General features: G+C 36.2%; 1 protein-coding gene, 2 long non-coding RNA genes and 1 other non-coding gene across 4 annotated transcripts in view; 1 reads left to right on the top strand and 3 right to left on the bottom strand.

The window, feature by feature from the left end:
* Window positions 1-219: 219 nt before the first annotated feature.
* Window positions 220-1,373, bottom strand: LOC125755122 (uncharacterized). Its single transcript, XR_007410799.1, has 2 exons — window positions 1,162-1,373; window positions 220-311 (listed from the first exon to the last, which is right to left on the bottom strand). It is a non-coding gene; the product is annotated as an uncharacterized LOC125755122 (long non-coding RNA).
* A 3,587-nt stretch (window positions 1,374-4,960) lies between these two features.
* The window catches only part of IL23R (interleukin 23 receptor), a 65,592-nt gene continuing 49,077 nt past the window's right edge, over window positions 4,961-21,475 (top strand). Inside the window, exons 1-4 of the mRNA XM_025428076.3 lie at window positions 4,961-5,182; window positions 6,293-6,395; window positions 9,847-10,143; window positions 17,512-17,635. Of these exons, the coding sequence (XP_025283861.1) occupies window positions 6,326-6,395; window positions 9,847-10,143; window positions 17,512-17,635 (491 nt within the window). The 5' untranslated portion in view covers window positions 4,961-5,182; window positions 6,293-6,325. The remainder of the gene's footprint in view (window positions 5,183-6,292; window positions 6,396-9,846; window positions 10,144-17,511; window positions 17,636-21,475) is intronic.
* On the bottom strand, window positions 16,228-16,369 carry LOC112647648 (U4 spliceosomal RNA). The gene has a single exon (XR_003128401.1). It is a non-coding gene; the product is annotated as a U4 spliceosomal RNA (small nuclear RNA).
* The window catches only part of LOC112647202 (uncharacterized), a 38,239-nt gene continuing 37,864 nt past the window's right edge, over window positions 21,101-21,475 (bottom strand). The window contains exon 3 of the long non-coding RNA XR_003128184.3: window positions 21,101-21,376. This is a non-coding gene — a long non-coding RNA (uncharacterized LOC112647202). The remainder of the gene's footprint in view (window positions 21,377-21,475) is intronic.

Genomic DNA, 21,475 nt, shown 5'->3' with positions numbered 1-21,475 from the left:
TGGGCTTTTCTGCTTTTATCCTCAATTCCTGGGGACCCAAACATGAGGATGCAGTTGTCTCTCTTTTTGTTCTTTAAAGAAGAAATTGGGTGATAGGAGCCACTTTCCTAGTTGAACGTCTGTTAAACAATTAAGACTTTTATTCTATCAAAAACTAGGGAGTTGTTTCAGAGCTGCGGTATGCTTTAGGAAAAACAACAAAAAAATCCATCCTGTCTTGCCTTTATTGGTGTTGCATTTCGAAAGGCCCTCTTCTGTCATCTTGGTTCCATTTGTGCCTGCCAGGAAGGGGGGTGGCTACGTGTCATGTCCTGGTCAAGATGTGAAGAGGGATCCTGTCACACTTTACGCATTATAGTACTGTAAGCGATCTCAGATGGGGACACCTATTTTCTTCCCAAGTACAGAAACAGACTAGGCTGTACCACTGTACTCTACCTACCAAGAATTGCAGAGATATGTACAAAGCATCTTCCCTGTGCATACCCAAGGTGCTTCCTCTTGCCCCTATGGGTAGCCACTGCCATCTCCATTACTTCAAAAAACAACTCATCCAACCACTCATCAGTTTCTCCACCCTCTCATAATATTAATTTCTTCATTTCATACAGAATTACTAGATCACTATACAAAATCTTAAGCCTCCGAAATCAAGTCTACCTAATGGGATTTGCATTTTTAGTGGTACCTCTAATGGAATGTCTGAGGAGCTTTTTTTTTTTTTTTTTTTAAGATTTTATTTATTCATGAGAGACACAGAGAGAAAGAGACGCAGAGACACAGGCGGGCTCCATGCGGGGAGCCTGATGTGGGACTCGATCCCAGGACTCCAGGATCATGCCCTGGGCCGAAGGCAGGCGCTAAACCGCTGAGCCACCCAGGAATCCCCTCTGAGGAGCTTTACACACTGTTAATAGACAGTCACTCATCCCTACTAAAGTTACCACAAAGAAATGCAATAATCTAAGTAAAAACAGTGTACCCTTTATGCAAGCACAAACTCAGGACTAGTTTCCTACTCCCCTTTTCTAATCAGATTACCAGCCCTAAGTCAGCATATTGAAAACACAGGGTGCTGTATCACTTCCCCATATAGAGGTGGTAAATTTTTCTAATCTCTTTAAAGTCAAGAGGGGGAGATGGGGCTTCCCCTCACCACACCTGTGGCTGTTCCCACATCCCCTTGAGTATCCCAGGAAAAATAAAACGGCAGAACTGCAACAACAACAACAACAACAAAAGTCAAAAGTCAGTAGGTTCCCATTTCAGGGATCAACAGTCTATCCCGTTCTGCTCATTCCCACCAACATAAGGCATCTGTGTCCTGAGGCAACATAGAGCCTCCTAGGCCTGCTTCCCTACAGGTAGGCCAGCGTTGCTAGGCAGCCAATTTAACATTCCATGTCTTGGTTCAGCTATACTTCTTAAACTGGCAGATTCTAACTAATCTACTTCAAGGAGTTCCTTCTAGTAGCCAATTAGTTTATGACAATGTTTGTTGCCTCTGGACAGGGAAAATGAAGATACTTTCAATCCACAATAGGCAGGTCAATTTCTAGAAAAGCACAAATACATAAATACTCCAGTTCTACCTGTTTCCTTCTGCTTTAGCTTTAAGTTCTTTAAAGAGGATTTTTTTTAATTTGGAAAAAAATCTGAAATGCTGCATTGTGATATATTTGCCTTGATGATGTGCTAACTCAAAATATGCTTACTAATTTAATATGATGTTTTTCAGGATCACACATTTTATACTCAATCATCCTTTTCATTCCCCTCAACCAACAATCATTCCAAACTCTTACCAAATACCAGAGAAAACTTGAAATATTATGATTTTTAGGAAAGAAACACAGTTTATTCTTGTAGGCCTGTAAGAGTATGACAATATATCTTACAAACGGGAATAATTTTGAAAATAAAATGGAGTGTTATTTATAATTCCCTGGGACAAGTTTAAATTAAACTGTCCTAGATATACCCCTATGGCAACTCTGCCTATGGGGAAAAAGCCAAGACAGTGGGTCTTCATGATTTCTGATTAAAAATGAAGTCAAACCACTTATATATGAGATTTGATATAGTTGATCCTCATCATTCCCTGATTCCAATTTGTGAATTCTTTTACCAACTAAAATGTACTTGTAACCCCCAAATCGATACTTATAGCATTTGTCAGTAATTTGCAGACATGTGCAGAGCGGTGAAAAATTCAAGTCACCCAATGTGCAAGATCCCAGCTTAAAAAAAAAAAAATTATTTTGGCTCTAGTACTACAAACAAGTGTCCTTTTGGAGGACATTTCTTAGTGCCACATTTTTCCCATTTCACCATTTAAAATGGCCCCCGAGCATAGTTCTGAAGTACAATCTAGTGTTCATAAGTAAAGAAAGGCCACAATGTACATTACAAAGAAACTCCACGTGTTAGATGATCTTTGTTCAGGCATGAGTTATAATGTTGTTGGCGCTGAGGTGAATGTTAATGAATCAACAATATAGATTAAGTAAAGTGTCTTTAAAACAGAAACATATATAAAACAGGTTTATGTATTAATCCATTGATGAAAATGTAAGCAGGACAAAACAAGTGAAACAATAGAATCATTAATGAATTAGACTTGATCAAAGTTAAAAATTTCTGCTCTCAAAAGACATTGGTAAGAAAATGAAAAGATAAACCACAGAGTAGGACAAAATATTTTTAAAATGTATATGATAAAGGACTAGTTTCCAAACTATATAAAGAACTCTCAAAATCAATAATAAGAAAAACAACCAACCGATGAAATGGATAAAAGATCTCATCTTGATTATCCAGATCCCTGAAAGATTAGTCAATGTTCTCTTATTTTTTATTCTAACTCACTTCAATCCCCTTTCTTTCATTCTTTTTTTTTTTTTTTTCGATCCCCTTTCTATCTCTATTTCTTTTCTGAAACTATTCTAGGAAAAATACTGTCAAATCCAATACTTTCTTTTAGTTCTTATCAAATTTAATCTCTGATCATTTGATGCTGGCCATACATTCCTTGTATCTTTCCTTGTTCTTTGGTCAAGATTTCCTGATTCTGACCATCCGCTTCCTTCCCTTATCATTCTGGATGTGCTCTCTCAGTTTTCTTATTCTAATCTTAGTTTTAATGCTACTGATATGCTGAAATCTTCCAAATTTAGATCTCCAGCCCAAACTTCTCTCCCAGGTTTACCCATGCCTATAACAGCCCTCCAGACAGTTCTTTCTGCACATGTTGTAAGGTCCTCCAAATTAACATGACCAGAACAAAACTTATCACTTCCCCATCACTTCTCCTTTTGTGTATTCGATTAACGTTGTTATCTACTGGGTCAGCAAAAACCATACCAGAGTCACTCTTCATGTTCCTGAATTCTTATCCCCTCTCACACGCATGTATTGTTCACTGCACAACTCCAGGGGTCGCCATTCCCTGGCTAGTCACAATGGCCTATCTAATCTTCCTCAGTATAGCTCTCCCTTTTGTTTCTTCCTCTCAGTTCTTGCTGCCCCTGGTTTGCTTTGGACCTTCATGAGCTTTTGATTTTCTTTCTTTTTTTTTTCTTAAAGATGTTATTTATTTATTTGACAGAGAAAGAGAGAGAGCACAAGCAGGGGGAGCGGGAGGCAGAGGCAGAGGGAGAAGCAGGCAGAAGCAGAGAGCCCTGCTGTGTGACTTCACCCCAGGACCCTGGGATCATGACCTGAGCTAAAGGCAGATGCTTAACCAACTGAGCGATTCAGGTGCCCCCAGCTTTTGGGTTTTAATAGCCTTTTAACTGGGCTCTTCATCTTCATTCAATTCTCCACCCAATAATTAGAATTATCTTTTAAAAGTCCAATCTGATTATGTTATTTCTTTGTTTACCAATCTTGGCTATCTCTAACTGACTTCAAGACAAAGGTTTAAGCTACTTGGCAGGAATACAAAGCCCAGTGATTACATTCTGCCACTGACCTTAATTTTCCAGCTCACACCCTATTCCCTTCAACCTGGAGAAACAACTAGTCAGTCCTAAAACATCTCTATTACTTGCACATTCTGTTCTTGTATGGGAAATGTTTCCCACACTGTCTCTTTCACAGCCTTGAAAATTGTTATTAATCATTCAAACCCAGTTGACAGTCCTTTCTTCTGTGTGGTCTTCAAAGACACTCTTATTCTTATAGTCTAAAAGTTCTCAACCCTGACTCTTCATTATAACCACTTGGAATTAAAAAATAACGGTGCCCAGACTTCACAGAAATTCTAATTTTCATTGTCTAGGATAAATCTGAGCATAGAAATATTTCCAGTATTTCCCCAGACTATTCTAATGTACTAGGTACCAAAAATATAAAAATTTAAAAGGTGAGATGGAGTTTCTGGCTTTAAGAAGTTTATTGCAACAAGTAACTGTCATTTACGATAAAAAGGAATACACGGAGTGAAAAGATATTCATGTAGAAGTAATAGAGGACGTGGGAGGAGAAAGTATGCCAGGGAAAGCCCCTGGTGATGCCTACTATAAATGTACCAAATATCTGGTAATTTTTTATTTGCTTGTAGAATCCTGTTAAAGCCTGAGTGATAGTTCAACTGATCCGCAATTAAATCACTTTAAACAATACAGCAAAAGAGCTATTCAGTAATTAATCACCATTGTATCTTTTATGCCCAGAACAATACCTGACGCATATTAGATACTCAAAATTTCTTGGTAAATAAATGAATGGTCAGCAGTAGCATTTAAACTGTCTTAAGAAATTGGTTTATAATAGACATCAATGTTAATTGCAAATTAAAACTAAGCATTATCGTTTTGTATATTATGGTGTTATATTTTGATAGGCAGAGTCGATATATATGTTCTACTTCTTGAATGAGACAGACCATTTTAAATTAAACTGAGAAAAAAAAGTACTGACAAAGCAGTTCACTTTCAGTAATCTGGGTTTTCCCAAATAGTGACATGAGAGCCAGTCATTTTGAATTGGACAGTTTTTGAGTTCCTCTTCAAGAATCTGAAATGTAGGTCAGGGCTTTGCTGACATTTCCATTTGCCTCGTTGCTGAAAATCTAAAGTGATTATTGACAAGCGGGCAGCGGGGAAAGAGGACATGACACAGGCAACAAGGTAGCAGCCTGACTCTGAAGAGGAATTTTGTGCTTCCAACAAGTTGAAAGGTAAAGAGACAATGATCACCCAAATACTCAAAAACAGCTATATTTTCTTTTGGAAATACTTGGGCCAGGTTATTTTTTCTTGTAAGTTCTTGTGATATTTCATATAGTGGTTACTGATGAAAGTTGGATCTAAAATATTGTCTAACATCGTGTCACTTTAAACAATAATTATTGCATATATTCTACTGGGGGAGTATTTAACTTCTAACCAGGAGCATTTTAGGCCTTGTTTTGCCTCTTATTTATAAAGAGAAGACCTAATATTGCTAACAAATTATGAAAGGGATTCCTATATTCACGGGGGCCATGGGGACCCCAGTTTTTAGAAATGTTATCAGATATGTTATGCTATACGACGAGTCATGATTTTGTTTTGTTGTTTTATTTGAAAGGCTCGGGCCTTATTAAACAGCTAAAAATAACTTAATAATGTTGATTATTGAGTAACTGAATTATTCAATAATGTAAATAACCAACTAAATAATGCAACTCTAGTTGTAAACTAATAGCAATATTGTTTGGAATTTATATAATGTGGTTTTTTTAGCTGTCTACAGATGAAAAGGTTTTGTTTTTTTTTTCTAAGTTTAACTGGTGAGAGCACATATGCCTTTGTCTCACCTCATCTTTCTTCATTTTGGGTGCTTTCTTTCTGGAAGTTCTGCAATTTTTGGCTTTTCCCAAGTTTAACTCATCAAAGACTGATATTTTTGGAGCTTCATAGGTACAGAAATCTGGCCGGGGGAATTTATCATCAGGAGTTAGAGCAGAAATCTCTGATGAGAGAGATCAGATCAGAAGAAAGTACATTTTATCAAGGGTCAAAATGTCCTACTAAGGTAAATCAGAGTGACTTTTGAAGGGTATAAAAGACCATTTTATCATACTTCCTCACACACCACTGACTTTTCTTTGCCCTGTTTCCTCCTCCCTTCTGTTCTCTCTTTTCTTCCTCTTTTTTCCTTCCTTCCCACCTTCCTTCTTTTCTTCCTATTGAAATGTTCTCATCAAAGGCAATAATAACTGTTAGAAAAAAATGTAATGCCTTTTTTATTATTGTTATTTCATTAAAATACTACAACTTAAACATTTTTCATATTTTTTTCCTAGAGGGCAACATAGAACTTTTTCCTGCTTTCAGGCATGAATCAGATCACAATTCAATGGGATGTGGTAATAGCTCTTTACATATTCTTCAACTGGTGTCATGGAGGTATTGTATTTTTAGTACCTATTGTTATCCTTTATTTTTTAAAAAAATCTTGAGTGTTATTTTTAGGGCATTGTGTTAGGATCTTTGAAGAATCAAATATTATTAGATTGGGAAAAACTATATGCACATAAAAATTATGTGCATGAATGAAATAAAAGAGTCCAACCTCCCTCCTAACAGCAGGATTCTTTTTTCAAGTATCCCTAATGAACAAATCTCTAACTCATATATGAACATTTCTATGAAGAAGCTTATTATTCTGAGTTGGCACGTTCTATCTTTGAACTGTTATATAACTGTTACATGACAATCCAACAAACATTTAAATTTAATTCAACTCCACAAGCCCTTTGTTGACAGTTACTATGTATCAGGCACTGTGCTAAGCCTTTTATTCCTCACAACTTGTGCAACAATATTGTGCTATTATTATTCCCATCTTATAATTCACACAAACATCTGGCACTTACATTACAGATACAGGCATAAGCAGCTTTGAGGAATCGTCAGAAATTCAGGCAGGATAGCTGTTGGCATTTGAGAATTTCTACTGGGGCTTTGTGTCCTGGGCAGGTGGTAGAAATTCATTTACTCGGAGAGAAGTGACAACAAGGTAGAGTTTTAGACCTTGAGGAATGCTTTGCAAATCATGCAAGTTACTTGGAGTGATGACAAAAGGAAAACTGGATTCTGTAGATTGGAACACAATTGTAATGGAGATAGAGGTGGCCCTATCATCAGAACTAGAATAACCTCCAGCAGGATATCAGACGCTCCCAGAGTCAAATTGACAGCTATCCAAAGAGATTTTTTTAAATAGATTTTACTTATTTATTCATGAGAGACAGAGAAAGAGAGAGGCAGAGACTTAGGCAGAAGGAGAAGCAGGCTCCATGCAGGGGAGCCTGATGCGGGACAGATCCCATGACCCCGGGGTCACGACTTGAGCCAAAGGCAGACACTCAACTGCTGACCCACCCAGGCATCCCTATCCAGGGAGAATTAGAAGAAATAAGACACTAGCTAACTTTTTCTGACTTCTTAAAATATGCAAATGATAAGTAGGATTTCTGTTTATGTATTCAAGTAATTAATATAGGGTTGAGAAATAAGTCAAGGGGATCCCTGGGTGGCTCAGCAGTTTAGCGCTGCCTTCAGCCCAGGGCGTGATCCTGGAGTCCTGGGATCGAGTCCCATATCGGGCTCCCTGCATGGGGCCTGCTGCTTCTCCCTCTGCCTGTGTCTCTGCCAGTCTCTTTCTCTCTCTCTCTCTCTCTCTGTCTCTCATGAATAAATTTAAAAAAAATCATTAAAAAAGAGAAAGAAATAAGTCAAGCCCCCCCGATATGTTATTAGAGACCTTCAAACTGTCCATTAGAAATTATTTTATATATTGTTCAATCTATGAATAGTTTCAATATCATGCACACTACATTTTTTCCAAGTTTCCTATTAGCATGTTATGTTCCCCCTTTGCAATAGCTCTGCTGAAATTAAAAACAAAAATTAACATTCCTTGGACCAATCTACTATCCCTATTTTAAAAAGATGTTAACATATTTTTGTATAACTTATTCTTACACAATCTGTGTCCTCACCAATTACTGATTTTTTTTTTAGGTATTGAGAAATCACTGACTTACTAATTCATTCCTGAATGTTGTAAAGCTCAGTGGTTCAAAATTTCTAGGGTTCTTCTTTATTTTATTTTTGAAAACCAAGACAACGTTTGTCTAAATCTGAAGTCTTCTGACATTTTTAAATATTTTCTATGTATTTTCAAACACTACCCATGATAATTCCATGATAATATTGACATATTTTTTAAAAGGTCCTGGAGATGCAGTTTGTCTGAACCTGAATTTTTTACCTTATTTAAAGCAGTCAGGTGCTTTCTTAAAACTTCCTTTTCATGCCTTTGGCTTCAATTTCCTGCTAATAATGATGGAATTATTTTTATCACTACTTGAACATTTAAATATTCATGATTTATACATAAATGTTCATTGTGTACATGGAAATATTCAATTACATTTGTATTACAAAAAGAATTAATTCTTTAAGATTATGGTCCAAACATAAAGACCTCTTAAAATCAAATACTTATCTTTTTCACTATTTTGATAAGGTTTTAAGGTATTTTAATGCAAGTATTTCCAGAAAAAGACAATAATAAATTTTCCTTGATGTGAATTTAATTTAACTGATACTCCATTGCACTCTCATTTGAGTTATTGAAAATGACTTTATTATTTTGGGTTATAAAATTAATACATTGTTAACCATATAATTTTTAAAACAGAAGTATGCAATTAAAAATTTAAAAATTAGTCTAGGGCAGCCCCGGTGGCGCAGCAGTTTAGCGCCGCCTGCAGCCCAGGGTGTGATCCTGGAGACCCTGGATCGAGTCCTACGTCAGGCTCTCTGTATGATGCCTGCTTCTCCCTCTGCCTGTGTCTCTGCCTCTCTCTCTCTCTGTCTCTATGAATAAATAAATAAAATATTTAAATAAATAAATAAATAAATAAATAAATAAATAAATAAATATAAATAAATAAATAAAATTAGTCTAACCCACAGAGATTATCATTGTTAATATCTTAGTGCATTTCTTTTATCCATTCATCTATTTATTTCTGATATTGAGCCCATATTAAATATCTTGTTCTGCAATTGCTTTTTAACAAAATATATTCTGAACATTTTCCTGTTATTAAATTAATGATGAATTTTTAGTGATTATCATGCAATAGATGTTTGTTATTAGTAAAAAATTAGTAATTAGTAATTAGTAAAAATTAGTAATTTTTGTCATTCATTAAACTCATAAATTTCTTTTAAGATTTTTTTTATTTATTTGAGAGAGAGGGAAGGAGAGCACAAGCAGGGGGGAAAGGCAGAGGGAGAGGGAGGAGTAAATTCCACACTAAGCAGAGAGTCTGACGTGAGGCTCAGTCCTGGGACCCTGAGATCATAACGGGAGCTAAAGGCAGACTCTTAACCAATTGAGCCACCCAGGTGCCCCTAAATGTATAATTTTCTGATAAAAGTAGCCATTATCCACAATAGAACAATGAAAGATTGATTGAGTAGCTAGAAAATGCGGTTTGGATTCTGTAGTGCCAAGTGCTATTTGTAATCTTACTTTTGAAAAAAGGCATAGCCTTATAATGTCTCAGTTCTCTAAAACAGGAGAGTAATTATATCTGAACTTTAGACAGAGTAGCTTAAAGGCTAACTCTAGTTTTGTACTATGTTGCCAAGCATCAAAGGAAGTATGGTAAAAGTACATTATAATAAACAAATCCGTTAAAAGACAGTCCTAAAACTTCTAGTGGAAATCATTTAGTGAATAGGAAAGAATAAAATTTAAATGCAACAGCTTATCTTTTGAATCTCTTATTTTAATGGTTTACATGGAATTTAAAAATGTTTATCTATTCGTTTCCAGGAATTACAAATATAAACTGCTCTGGCCACATCTGGGTAGAACCAGCCACAATTTTTAAGATGGGTATGAATATCTCTATATATTGCCAAGCAGCAATTAAGAATTGCCAACCAAGGAAACTTTATTTTTATAAAAATGGCATCAAAGAAAGATTTCAAATCACAAGAATTAACAAAACAACAGCTCGGCTTTGGTATAGCAACTTTCTGGAGCCACATGCCTCTATGTACTGTACTGCTGAATGTCCTGGATATTTTCAAGAGACACTGATATGTGGAAAAGACATTTCTTCTGGATGTAAGTGTTGAGGTACATTCAAAATTCAAATGAAAGCTAACCTAGCAATTAACTAGCCTAAAATCCTGTCTAAAAATAGAGATAAATTAATATAGTTTACTTCTTATTTTAGTTGAATATAGAAACTGCAAACTCAAATACTTCCAGGGGCCAGGTTGAGAAGATAGGAATCAAGGAAGCTGGTAGGAGGTGTGCAGAGAAGAAAGCACATAGTTGGTCTATTGGATCTACTGGGACAGCCACTGCCCAGCTGCATCATTTATGAGGATCCTGTATTCCTAAATCTTTTGACTCTTTGAAAGAAGACAGAAACACAAATTTTCATTGTGATCTCTAAAAGTTTTTAAGTGTTGCTGATGCATTCTTAAAACAAAATTTTAACACTAGCCTGTCCAAACACAGCATACACAAAGGGCAGCATCCTCAGATTTTAAGTGTTGTTCTTTTCATCTGCTTTACACTTCTGTTTTTTGTTTATTCGCTTTAAAACTGATATCATCAACCTTGAAGAAGATCCCATCAAGAAGTTTTGAGGCTAAGATTTAGGAAGAAAAAATAGTTGCAAAACTAGCATTATGTTCCTGCTATACCTCTTATAAGCTGTGTGACCTTGGGCCAGTTAACCACGTGTGTGAACCTTGATGCCATGTCTATAAAATGAGGCCAGTTATACCAGCTTTAGTAAGCACCAAATTTTAATAAACTATTTGAAAGCATATGACACACTTTAAAGTGCTATGCCAGTGTTCCCAAACCCTTAAAATTACGTGCTTTTGATAAAACATGAGGAGATTCTGATATAGTTCCCTGCTCCTACTCCTACTGCACCAAATTGAATCATTGTTACTGTAATTATTAAGAAAAAAATTAATCACACTCATCTTAAAAATACTTGCTAAATTCAATTTGTATTTATGATATTCTAAAGATGTATAAGTTATTACAGTAATATGAGGTGACTTGTATAATTATATACTTAATTCTTGATTCTACTGTTATGAGAAGTAGATCAATAAATTCAGCACTGTTTTAACCCAGAGTTTCATTCCCTAGAGCACCTGGACCCAATTTCAGTGAAGAAAGATAGAGGGGTTGGAATCTTTGTCACGTTCCTTTCCTCTATACCTCTTAACAATCAAATTTGATTTCTTAGTCTTCCTCATCTCCAGACCTTATGTAGCAAGAGCAAGACCACCTGGTGGTAACCACTTGTCCCTAGAATGGACACCTGAAAAGCAAGAAGCTTCCTTCTTCTAAATAAGGCCATTGTCCTACTTAATTCAGGGAACTTGATCTTGCATGATTTTCAAAAGAAAAAAGAGCTATGGCAGGTGGTAGAGGTAAATTGAGGAAGGAAAATAGTAAGTTTTGGGGTGAAGGAATAAAGTTGGCAAACTCATGCCTTAAATTGATAATAACATACTAAAGTTGCCCCAAATTATAAGAAATGAGGTCACAGGCAGATATCTTATCTGATGTTTAAGGACTGCTTAGCTTGTCCACATCCTCAGGAAACATAAATAGTTCATGCTTAAATATTTTACTATTTATACTTTGTGGGTAGGGGTAAGGGGTTACGAGAAGGTACAATTTCTTTGGAGGGGAAATAAGCAACTTTCACAGTTATGGAAGATTGGTTTTTAATTTAAGCCAGAGGAGGCAAAAGATGTATGGCCTCTTTCCTTGTGTTGCAATTTGAGTGACAAATTATCTCCAAAAGCCCTTCCAGTGTTGGCTGAGGGCCTCTGCCCATGAACACAACCACCAGGCCATGTTTAGAGTCAGAGAATGGCTTTTGCTCCCTTCTGGGACAATATCATAGAAGACTTTAGATTTTCTGCTGCTGGCTGCTTAGAAAGAACATCACTCTTTCCATTTATTTACTTTGTGAGTTGTAACTCCTTACCTAGGTTTCTGGTTATGAGTGTGAAATTGTAACTGCCAGGAAAGAATTTACTCTAACTCTTAGACTCAAGAACCTGTGTGTTCTTGGGCTCTGCATTCTTAGCAAACAAAACTTCCTATTTAAGTAGGTCAAAAAAAGATTTTTGAGGGTTTTTGTGGTACTCTAGAAATCACATTGCTTTCACTGGGTTACTTTGATCACAGGATATTTGTCCTGTGAACTTTACTATGTTAACTTATATCAACGTTTTGAATAAAATGATGATGTGTATTTTTTTTAGACTGGAAACAAATCATAAAAGAGAGAGAAAATAAATGAGTCAGCGCTTTCCCTGAAAAGAAATCCAAATATATATAAAATCTTCTGTACTTTAATATGTAATTTATGAAATATAAACTATTATTATCTAAATTTCCATTTTTAGCCATCATTTTAAACACTTCTTAGAATCTCACATGTGAATGAATGCACACATATTATGAGAAGTTTGTTTCATACCAATCATGGGGTAAAATAAGATTTCTTTATTCATTCAAAAATACCAAATTAAAATATACCATACATGGAACAGTCCGTTTCCACTTAACCATTTATTTAAAAGTTTAAATATCTTTGACTTAAATTTTAACCATCTTTGATCTCTACTTATTGTGAACAAAGCAGATTATTTTTTTATCCAGTAAAAGTCCCTGGATATTTGTCTTTAACATTACTATCTAGTATCATTACTGACACAATAGGCTGGCCTATGCTCTCCGTGAGGAAGGAATTGCTGTGATCATTGCCAGAAGCATTGTGTGCTTCTGTTATTTTAAATTCTCCTCATTATTATTTTATTAATCAAGCCAATCTAATTATGAGATAAACTTTACTGAGTGTTTGCCATGCACCAAAAACATGTTAAATGCTAGAAACTCAAAGAAGACAGACTCTATCTTCAAGAAACTCTCAGTAGAAAATGATCCTTGGTTAGACTCTAAATTAATAAGAAATCTGGCCTGTGATTAGTAAGTGCTCCAATAATGGGGCAAGGGATGGGATTAGGAGGAACAAGCAAAAACATAAGCCTCATCTGTGTATACTTCAGGGTATTCCCTGGTACCTGGCTGTATGGTCAGTTTCTATCCTTGACAGTGGATAGATTGGCAATGTGATTAACAGCCCGGTCTTACTCTCATAACCGTAATCACACTCCCATCTGTACAAACTTCACATTAACAAATATTGAGCTTATTTGCACCTGTGTATATAACCTATTTGATCTTTTGCAAAGTTAACTAACCACCAGGTATTTATAACCCTGAGCATTCACTTTATATAGAATGCTGTGGAATAACATAGCCCAAAAGATTGACCAGTGTCTTTTATGGCCAAATCAACGGTATTCTGTCTAAAACCAGAGGGGAAAAATAACTCCAGCACAAATCATTGTAATCAGTGAGGGACCACAACTCAATCAATATTCAAAATGTCTTAAATTTATGTTTCTAAACCTACCTCCTTTAAGACTCACATAAAACTTTCTTTTCACATATTTGAAGTCCAGTTTCTTCCCATTATAATTCAATGCTACAACTTACCAAAATGTTTTAAAATACTTTAGTATGTTCTTACTGCTTGAAATCATTTTTAATTGTAAAATCAAATTGCATACAACATAGGAAGTTTTTAAAAATTAAGACCAGCAAAAAGGAAACACCCATGATCTCTATAATCCTATAATCTCACTACTAACAATCCCTCTTTAATAATTTGAGCTATGGGACACCTGGGTGGCTCAGCAGTTGAGCATCTGCCTTTGGCTCAGGGCGTGATCCCAGGACTCTGGACCAAGTCCCACATTGGCCTCCTTGTATGGAGCCTGTTTCTCCATCTGCCTGTGTCTCTGCCTCTCTCTCTCTCTCTCTCTCTCTCTCTCTCTGTGCCTCTCATGAATAAGTAAAATCTTTAAAAAATAATAATAATAATTTTAACTATATCTTTCAGGTTTTAGTTTCTCTCTCCTTCCCCTTTCTCCTTCTCTTTCCTCCTCCCCAACCCCTCTCCCTCTCTCTGTCTGTCTCTCTTTGAAATGATATCACTATAGTATGCTATTTTGCAAACTGCATTTTTCACTTTATCCTGTAGCTAGAATTTCCTTAATTAACATATTTCTAGTGCTTTCCAGAGACCAGACACTAGATTATCACCTGCAACTTTGTTTTTGGATACATTTTAGGAGTGTTTGATAATTTACTTAACTGATTTTGGGGCATTAGGTTGTTTCCAATTTATTCATTACTATAAACAATATTTTAAGAGGCACACACTTGGAGTGCCTAGATAGCTTAGTCAGATAGTGATCGACTCTTGGCTTTGGCTCAAGTCATGATCTTGGGGTTGTGAGATCGAGCCCTGGGCATGGGGCTCCTCGTTCAGTGGGGAGTCTACTTGAGATTCTCTTTCTCCCTCTCTCTGCCCCTCCCCACCACGCACACTCTCTGTTTCTCTAAAACAAATTAAAAAAAAAAATCTTAAAAAAAGAAAGAGGCACACACTTTTAGCCAAATATTTTCGTATATCTTTGAACATTTCATTAAAGATGGATTCCTAGGTGTAAAACTGTGGGGTTGCAAGATATTGCTCTAGATTTTAAAAACTGTGATATGTAGGGCATTGGGATGGCTCAGTCGGTTAAGTGTCTGCCTTCAGCTCAGGTCATGAACCAGAATCCTGGGATCGAGTCCTGCATCCAGCTCCCCACTATGAAGGAAGTCTGTCTCTCCCTCTGCCCCTGACTCCCTCTCTTTCTGTGTAGCTCATGAATAAATAAAACCTTTAAAAAATGAAAACAAAAAACAAAACCCCCCAAAACTGTGATATGTAAAGTGTTCTCCATAAAGGTTTTACCAGTTTGTACTCTCACCAACAGGGGTATTAGAGGATTTCCCTGAATCCATTCTAACACTGTGGTTTACTATATTTCAAAATCCTTGCCAATTTTATAGGTCTAAACGATATCTATTACTGTTTCAATTTGCAATGAGAAAACTTTTTCACATATTTATTTTTATTTTACAAGTAAGATTCTTGGTGGATGATTTGCAAGTGAAGTGCAGGAATATATTTGTATTTAAGATAAATATTTAAGAGTGCCTGGTGCTCAGTTGGTTAGTCAACTGACTCTTGATCTCAGCTCAGGTATTGATCTCAGGGTGGTGAGTTCAAGCTCCAGGTGGGCTTCATGCTGGGCATGGAGCCTACTTTAAAAAAAAAAAAAGATAAATCTTAGGTATAACTTCACATACACAGATGTATACACTTTATTCTTTTTGAACCCCCATTCTTCCATTTTTCTTGTTATTTGCTGTGCATGTAGGGACAAGTTGAGAGAGCCATACCTGAAAAGTGACATGATAAACACTCTATATTTCTATACTTTTATCTTGATCTTGGTCATTTATTATTGGGTGATGTAACTGAAAATTTTAGATGTCATTCTATAGTTTCGGTGTTTCATAGACTTCAGAGATCACAAGGGCTCCAAAAATATCATCAGAACTCCCATCTTTTCCCATCTTTTGGGATATATGCCCCCCACCCCGTGTTGTCTTCATTCTTAAATGCAATATGGCCACTAGCAGCTAATGGCTCACATGTTAGTCAGAGACCGCTGTTTCAGGGGAGAAGAAAGTACCTTGTTTACAATGGCTCCCGAAAAGTCCCTTGGAAAATTCTGGTTGGTTCATTTTTGAGTCGTGTGTTCATTCCCAAGAGAAATATTCTGATTAGTTAGCCTCTGTCAAGGATATACTTCTGAGTGAAGCCTCCTGAGTGACAGCCCTTGGGGTAGGGATAGAGTGGGGATGAGGTTGGGAAGGAGGGAGATATCAGTTCTCAAAAGGGAAAGATGCTAACAAACAAAAACTAAATAATGTTCTCATTTTTTATGGTCACTGAGAAAAAGAGCTAAAGGGGATGCAGGAAGGGAGAAAGAGAAACTTGAAATAGAATTCTGTGAATATTAATTTTTTTAAGAGAGATTGTGAGTGGGGGAGGAGCAGAGGGAAAGGGAAAGAGAATCTTAAGCAGGCTCCATGCTCAGCAGTACGGAGCCCAATGTGGGGCTTGATCTCACAACCCTGAGATCATGACCTGAGCCGAAATCAAGAGCCAGACACTTAACCAACTAGGCCACCCAGGTGCCCCAATGCCAAAATTTTTTAATCATTTTTTTATTGTGGTAAAATATATATAACATAAAACATGTATTTCAACTATTAGCAATAGTCGCACCTCGGATAAACCTCATTGGCTATTATACTGCCACTGCGCAAAGCTATATTTTATTCTTAAGTGTACAGTTCTGAGGCATTTAAGTACATTCATACTATTGTGCAACTATCACCATCACCCATTTCCAGATTTATTTTCATCTTCAAAATTGGAACTCTGAACCCATTAAACAATGCTCATTTCCCCCCTTCCCCCTCCCCCACTGTCTTGGCAACCATCATTCTATTTTCATCAATGTTATAGCATGTATCAGAATTCCCTTTCTCTTTAAGGATGTGTAATATTCCATTGTATGTATGAGCACCAAACTTTAAAGTGAGTAGTGAAATAGGTGCCAGAAGAGGAAATAGTATGCCAGAGTGAAAGAACACTTTGGGGAATCCTTTCACAAGAGCCAAAATGCAAAGGTTTCAAGGGGAAAGTGACCAAAATAGCAAATGCTGCACAAGTCAAGTTCAGTGGGGATTGCACAGATATCTTAGAATTGGTTCATTAGAAAGTCATTAATGACCTTATCAATAATAGTTTTGGTAGAATTGTGGTCCGAATCTTTTTTTTTTTAAGTCTAACAACCAATCTTTATTTATTTATTTTAACTTTTATTTATTTATGATAGTCACAGAGAGAGAGAGAGAGAGAGAGAGAAAGAGAGAGGCAGAGACACAGGCAGAGGGAGAAGCAGGCTCCATGCACCGGGAGCCCGATGTGGGATTCGATCCCGGGTCTCCAGGATCGCACCCCGGGCCAAAGGCAGGTGCCAAACCGCTGCTCCACTCAAGGATCTCTGTGGTCCGAATCTTAATTGTCTGGAGTTCAAGAGCAAATAGGAGATAAAATAAAAAACTAGAATAACATAGGATTCTTAGTTCAGCTGTTAAGAAGAGGAGATACGGTGGTAGCTGAGGAGTGAAAATTTGAGGAGTAAGGTTTTTTTCTTCTGAAGGGAGAAACTTGATCATATTAATATCCCAAGAGAAATGGAGAATACAGTAAAGTATTACAAAGGAGAGTAGAGATGCTTAATGGCAAAGTAGGTTGTAAGGTGAGGTGGTAGGGATGGAATGAGGGAGGTACTGAGTGCTGTTAGGGCTGGTTTCCTAAATAAAATGGAAAGTTTTTCAACTAACTACTTTATAAAGAGCTTTATGTTTATATGGTGGCTCCTAAGTGATAACATTTTGTTGCAGATCCACCAGATGTTCCTGACAAGGTAACCTGTGTCATTTATGAATATTCAGGCAACATGACTTGTACCTGGAATTCTGGGAAGCCTACCTACATAGACACAAAGTATGTGGTGTATGTGAAGAGGTAGGTTCCTTCAACAGTTTAACATGAGCAATTCTACTCCAGTCCAGCTAGTGTTCTGCTCCAGCAGAGATCCAAAAAATAAGTCGTAAACATTAAATGTACACGTAAACATTAAATGTACACGTAAACATTAAATGTACCAATTCCCTAATTATCGTCAGTGAAGCCACCGAAACCTTTTTTGGGCCATTAATATTTTCACCTTCTGTGACAATGTGTTCTATAAACTTTCTGCCCTTTAATTCATTAGTATGTACCTGGGGGCAGGGACCTAATGGCAATATAACACACAACAGTTTTTAAAGGACCTTTGTTTTAATCCCAGCTCTATCCTCTTTCTAGGGTTTAGGCAACTTGGTCAACCTCTCCAAATTACCTTTATTTTGTCTTTAAAATGGGTATAAGAATAGAACCTAATGCACAGTTTCATTCTAATTATTTAAGTCAAATTTGGCTTTTAAAGCATGTAGCACAGTGCCAGGTCCACCATTAGCACTAAATTCATGGAAGCTGTTAGTTGCTAATAATGTTCTCCAAATCTTAAATTTGATGTCTGTACAGGCTGACCATCTTTCGTAGTTTGTTTGAGACTAAGTTACCAGGACACAGGACTTTCAATTTTAAAACTGAAAGTAATAACTGAGTGAAAGTGATAATTTTCTACCTGGTGTCTAGGAGGACTTTGAGGAAATACTCTTTCATTACATTCTTACAATAAATAATAAGACTTCAGGAGCCAAGATGACCATGCAACCAAAATCTCTAAAGTTTTATGCTTATGGACAAATGGTTGATCATAAAAGTTGTACTACATTGTACTAAATTAAATTGGGAAAACGTGTGTACTAATTTAGAAACTGCAAAATAGGAAAAAGTTGATATGAAAAAATCCCTTTCCCTCTAGTGTCCATAGCTGAATTCTTTCTTTGTTACATTTAAACTATATCCACATCTGTTGGTCTGTTTTGAAATCCTCTGTTAGTATTAAAGATGGAAATAAAACAATTAAAAAAAAGGTATGAGCAAACTGGACTGAGTTGGTCACCCACCCATGTTTCCCATTTAGGTTAGTTTATTTATTTATTTTTAATTTTTTAATTTTTATTTTATATACTTTTATGGAAGTTTGATTTGCTAACATATAACATATATATGACACCCAGTGCTTTTTTTTTTTTTTTAAGGAATGCCTTCAATGAGTATTTGAAGTATACTTTTTTCTGTTTGTAACTCTCAAAAAAGTTTCCCAAACTATTCATTTTTTAAAAAGCATTTATGGGACCCTTACTATTTGCCAAACATTTAGCCAAAAGCTTTATATGTGCTACTCATTTAATTCTTCACACAGCCTTGTGAGGTACATATGATTATTTTTCTGATTTTTGTAAACAAACTGTTTGAGGCTCAGTGGGGTTAGGGGATGCTTCCAGGGTCACATAGCTAAGAGAGGGAAAAGCAGTATTTGAACTTGGGATGGCCTGCCTTCTTCACAATTTAGTATTTTCTGTGACGCTTTCTGTGGAAACCAGATCACAGGGCATGTTTGAAAGACAATAACCAGGTCTCATCACAGTAGAGGAGAATAATCTTCCAATTTTGCTCTCTTTCTCCACTTGTGGCATACTCAGAATAATTTTAATTAAGTGAAACATGAAAAGTAACACCTCTTCATTCAAGAAATTCTGTGTAAAACCTGGACAGATTTTATTAATACACTGCTAAGCCAACAGTTACCAGCTACATGCCGTGGGCAAGAAGCTCACACCTTTCATTCTAAGCAGGGGTTAAACAGAGGCAAGGTCAGGATCAAAAAGATGATGGAAACACTGAGATTAGGCATAGGTTGTATTGTCAGGTGCACTCCATACTACATCTTCAATCCTCAGCTTCACTTTGTGAACTATTATTACTGTCCCCATTTTACAGTGCTCATATTATCTCTCCCAAGTCACTTAGCTAAGATGGTAAGAGAGCCAGGGTTCTAACACAGGCATAAGGTTTAACCTCTACCCTTTGCCTCTAAGGCAAAGTAGTCCTTTAAAGATGAAAAGAGGACAAGAAAACTTAAGAATCTCCTTTGTAAAGTCAGCTTTAGGAATTTGAAAATGAAGGCAGTATGGGAGTAGCCTTCATAGTGCAAGTTCACAGAAAAGCTAGATAGTGCCAGATTGACAGAGAAAGTATAGAGCCTTAAGGATTTTTGCTATTTCCTGGAACTTTTACTACCTCATGGGCCCACTGATCTTTTCTGGTTGCTTATTTTTTTTTTTTAATATAACAGCTTTATAGAGTATAATTCACAAACTGTACAATTCACCTCATTTAAAGTATAGCATTCAATGGCTTTAGTATATTTACAGAGTTATGCAACCATCATCACAATTTTAGAATATTTTCTCATGCCAAAAGGTAACAGTGTATCCATTGGTAGTCATTCCATTTCCCTCAACTTTCTCATCTGGAGGCATCCTCTGGGGATTTGCCTACTCTGGACACTTCATATAAAAGTAGTCATACAACACGTGGTCTTTTGTAACTGGCTCTTTCACTTAGTACAAGGATTTCAAGGTTCTTTATCTGTAGTCTAGCATATATAAGTACTTCATTCCTTTTTTATGGCCAAATAATGCTCCATTATATGAATATATCACATTTACTTTATCCATTAATTAGTTGATGGACACTTGGGTTGTTTCCTCTTTTTGGCTATTATGAGTAATGCTTCTGGGATATTCATGTGCAAGATTTTGGGTAGACACAGGTTTTCATTTCTCTTGGGTATATACTTTGGAAGAGAATTGCTTGGTCATACATTAATTCTATTCAAATTTTTGAGGAACTGCCATACTGTTTTCTAAAACAACTGCACCATTTTATATTCCCACTAGGAGTATATGAAGATTATAAATTCTCCAAATTCTTTCCAACACTTATTATTATCTTATTAGTTAACCTAGTGGGTATGAGTTAATTCTTTCAGGTCCTACTTATTTGCCTTCTCAGGTTCCTGACAATAAAATTGCATTGTAAATTTAGAACAGACATACCACAATTTGAAAAGATGTATTTGTTGAACAAAAACTTGCCAACCACCACCTGATTTCCTATTTAGTATCATAAAAAATGTTCTCCAAATATCTTAACTATTTATTATAGATTTCTTTTAAAATCCATCAATGTGTTCAGTTACAAATGTTTAAATTATTTACAAATGGCTTCTTTTAAGAAATATATCTAGCTTATAAAGTGAGAAATATCTGTAGTAGTTATGAGTATTGAGATTGTTCTCAGTACTCAAAAAGTCACCTTGAAAGTGTTAAGAATACACTTATTAAAAAAGCATGCTTTCAGAACTATCCATTGGAAAAAATGGGGGTTTTTGAGTTTTACTTTTGATTTCCAGTTCTGAGATTTATCAGTTGGATGTCTTTTATGATGCAAATATCAGAAAACCAAAGTGCAGTGACTTAAACAGATGGGGCTTTATTTATATCAATCCATAGTGGTAAGAATTACAGAGTTGGCATGATTACTCACTGACATCTCAAAGGTTTTTCTACCTTTCTCTTCTATAAGCTTTAGTGTGTCGGCCTTAATCCTCAGAAGCTGCACCTCTAGGCTTCTCATCCAAGTCTCAGGCAGGAAAAGTAGTGAAGGAAAAGAAACGTCCTCCCATGGCCTTCCATTTGCATCTCATTGACTGGAACTTGGGTTACATGTTTGTCTACTCTGGATGGGAACCTAAGAGAAGAGCAATGTTGATAGAATCCAGTACTGTCATTTAACAGTATCTGCCATAATTTCTAGCTTTATGATCTTGGAAAAGTTCCTGTGACTAAG

This window comes from Canis lupus, chromosome 5 (genome assembly GCF_003254725.2).
Source record: "Canis lupus dingo isolate Sandy chromosome 5, ASM325472v2, whole genome shotgun sequence".
Classification (NCBI taxonomy): domain Eukaryota; kingdom Metazoa; phylum Chordata; class Mammalia; order Carnivora; family Canidae; genus Canis; species Canis lupus.
The sequence above is the reverse complement of the archived record's forward strand: the minus strand, read 5'-3'. Positions and strand labels throughout refer to the sequence as shown.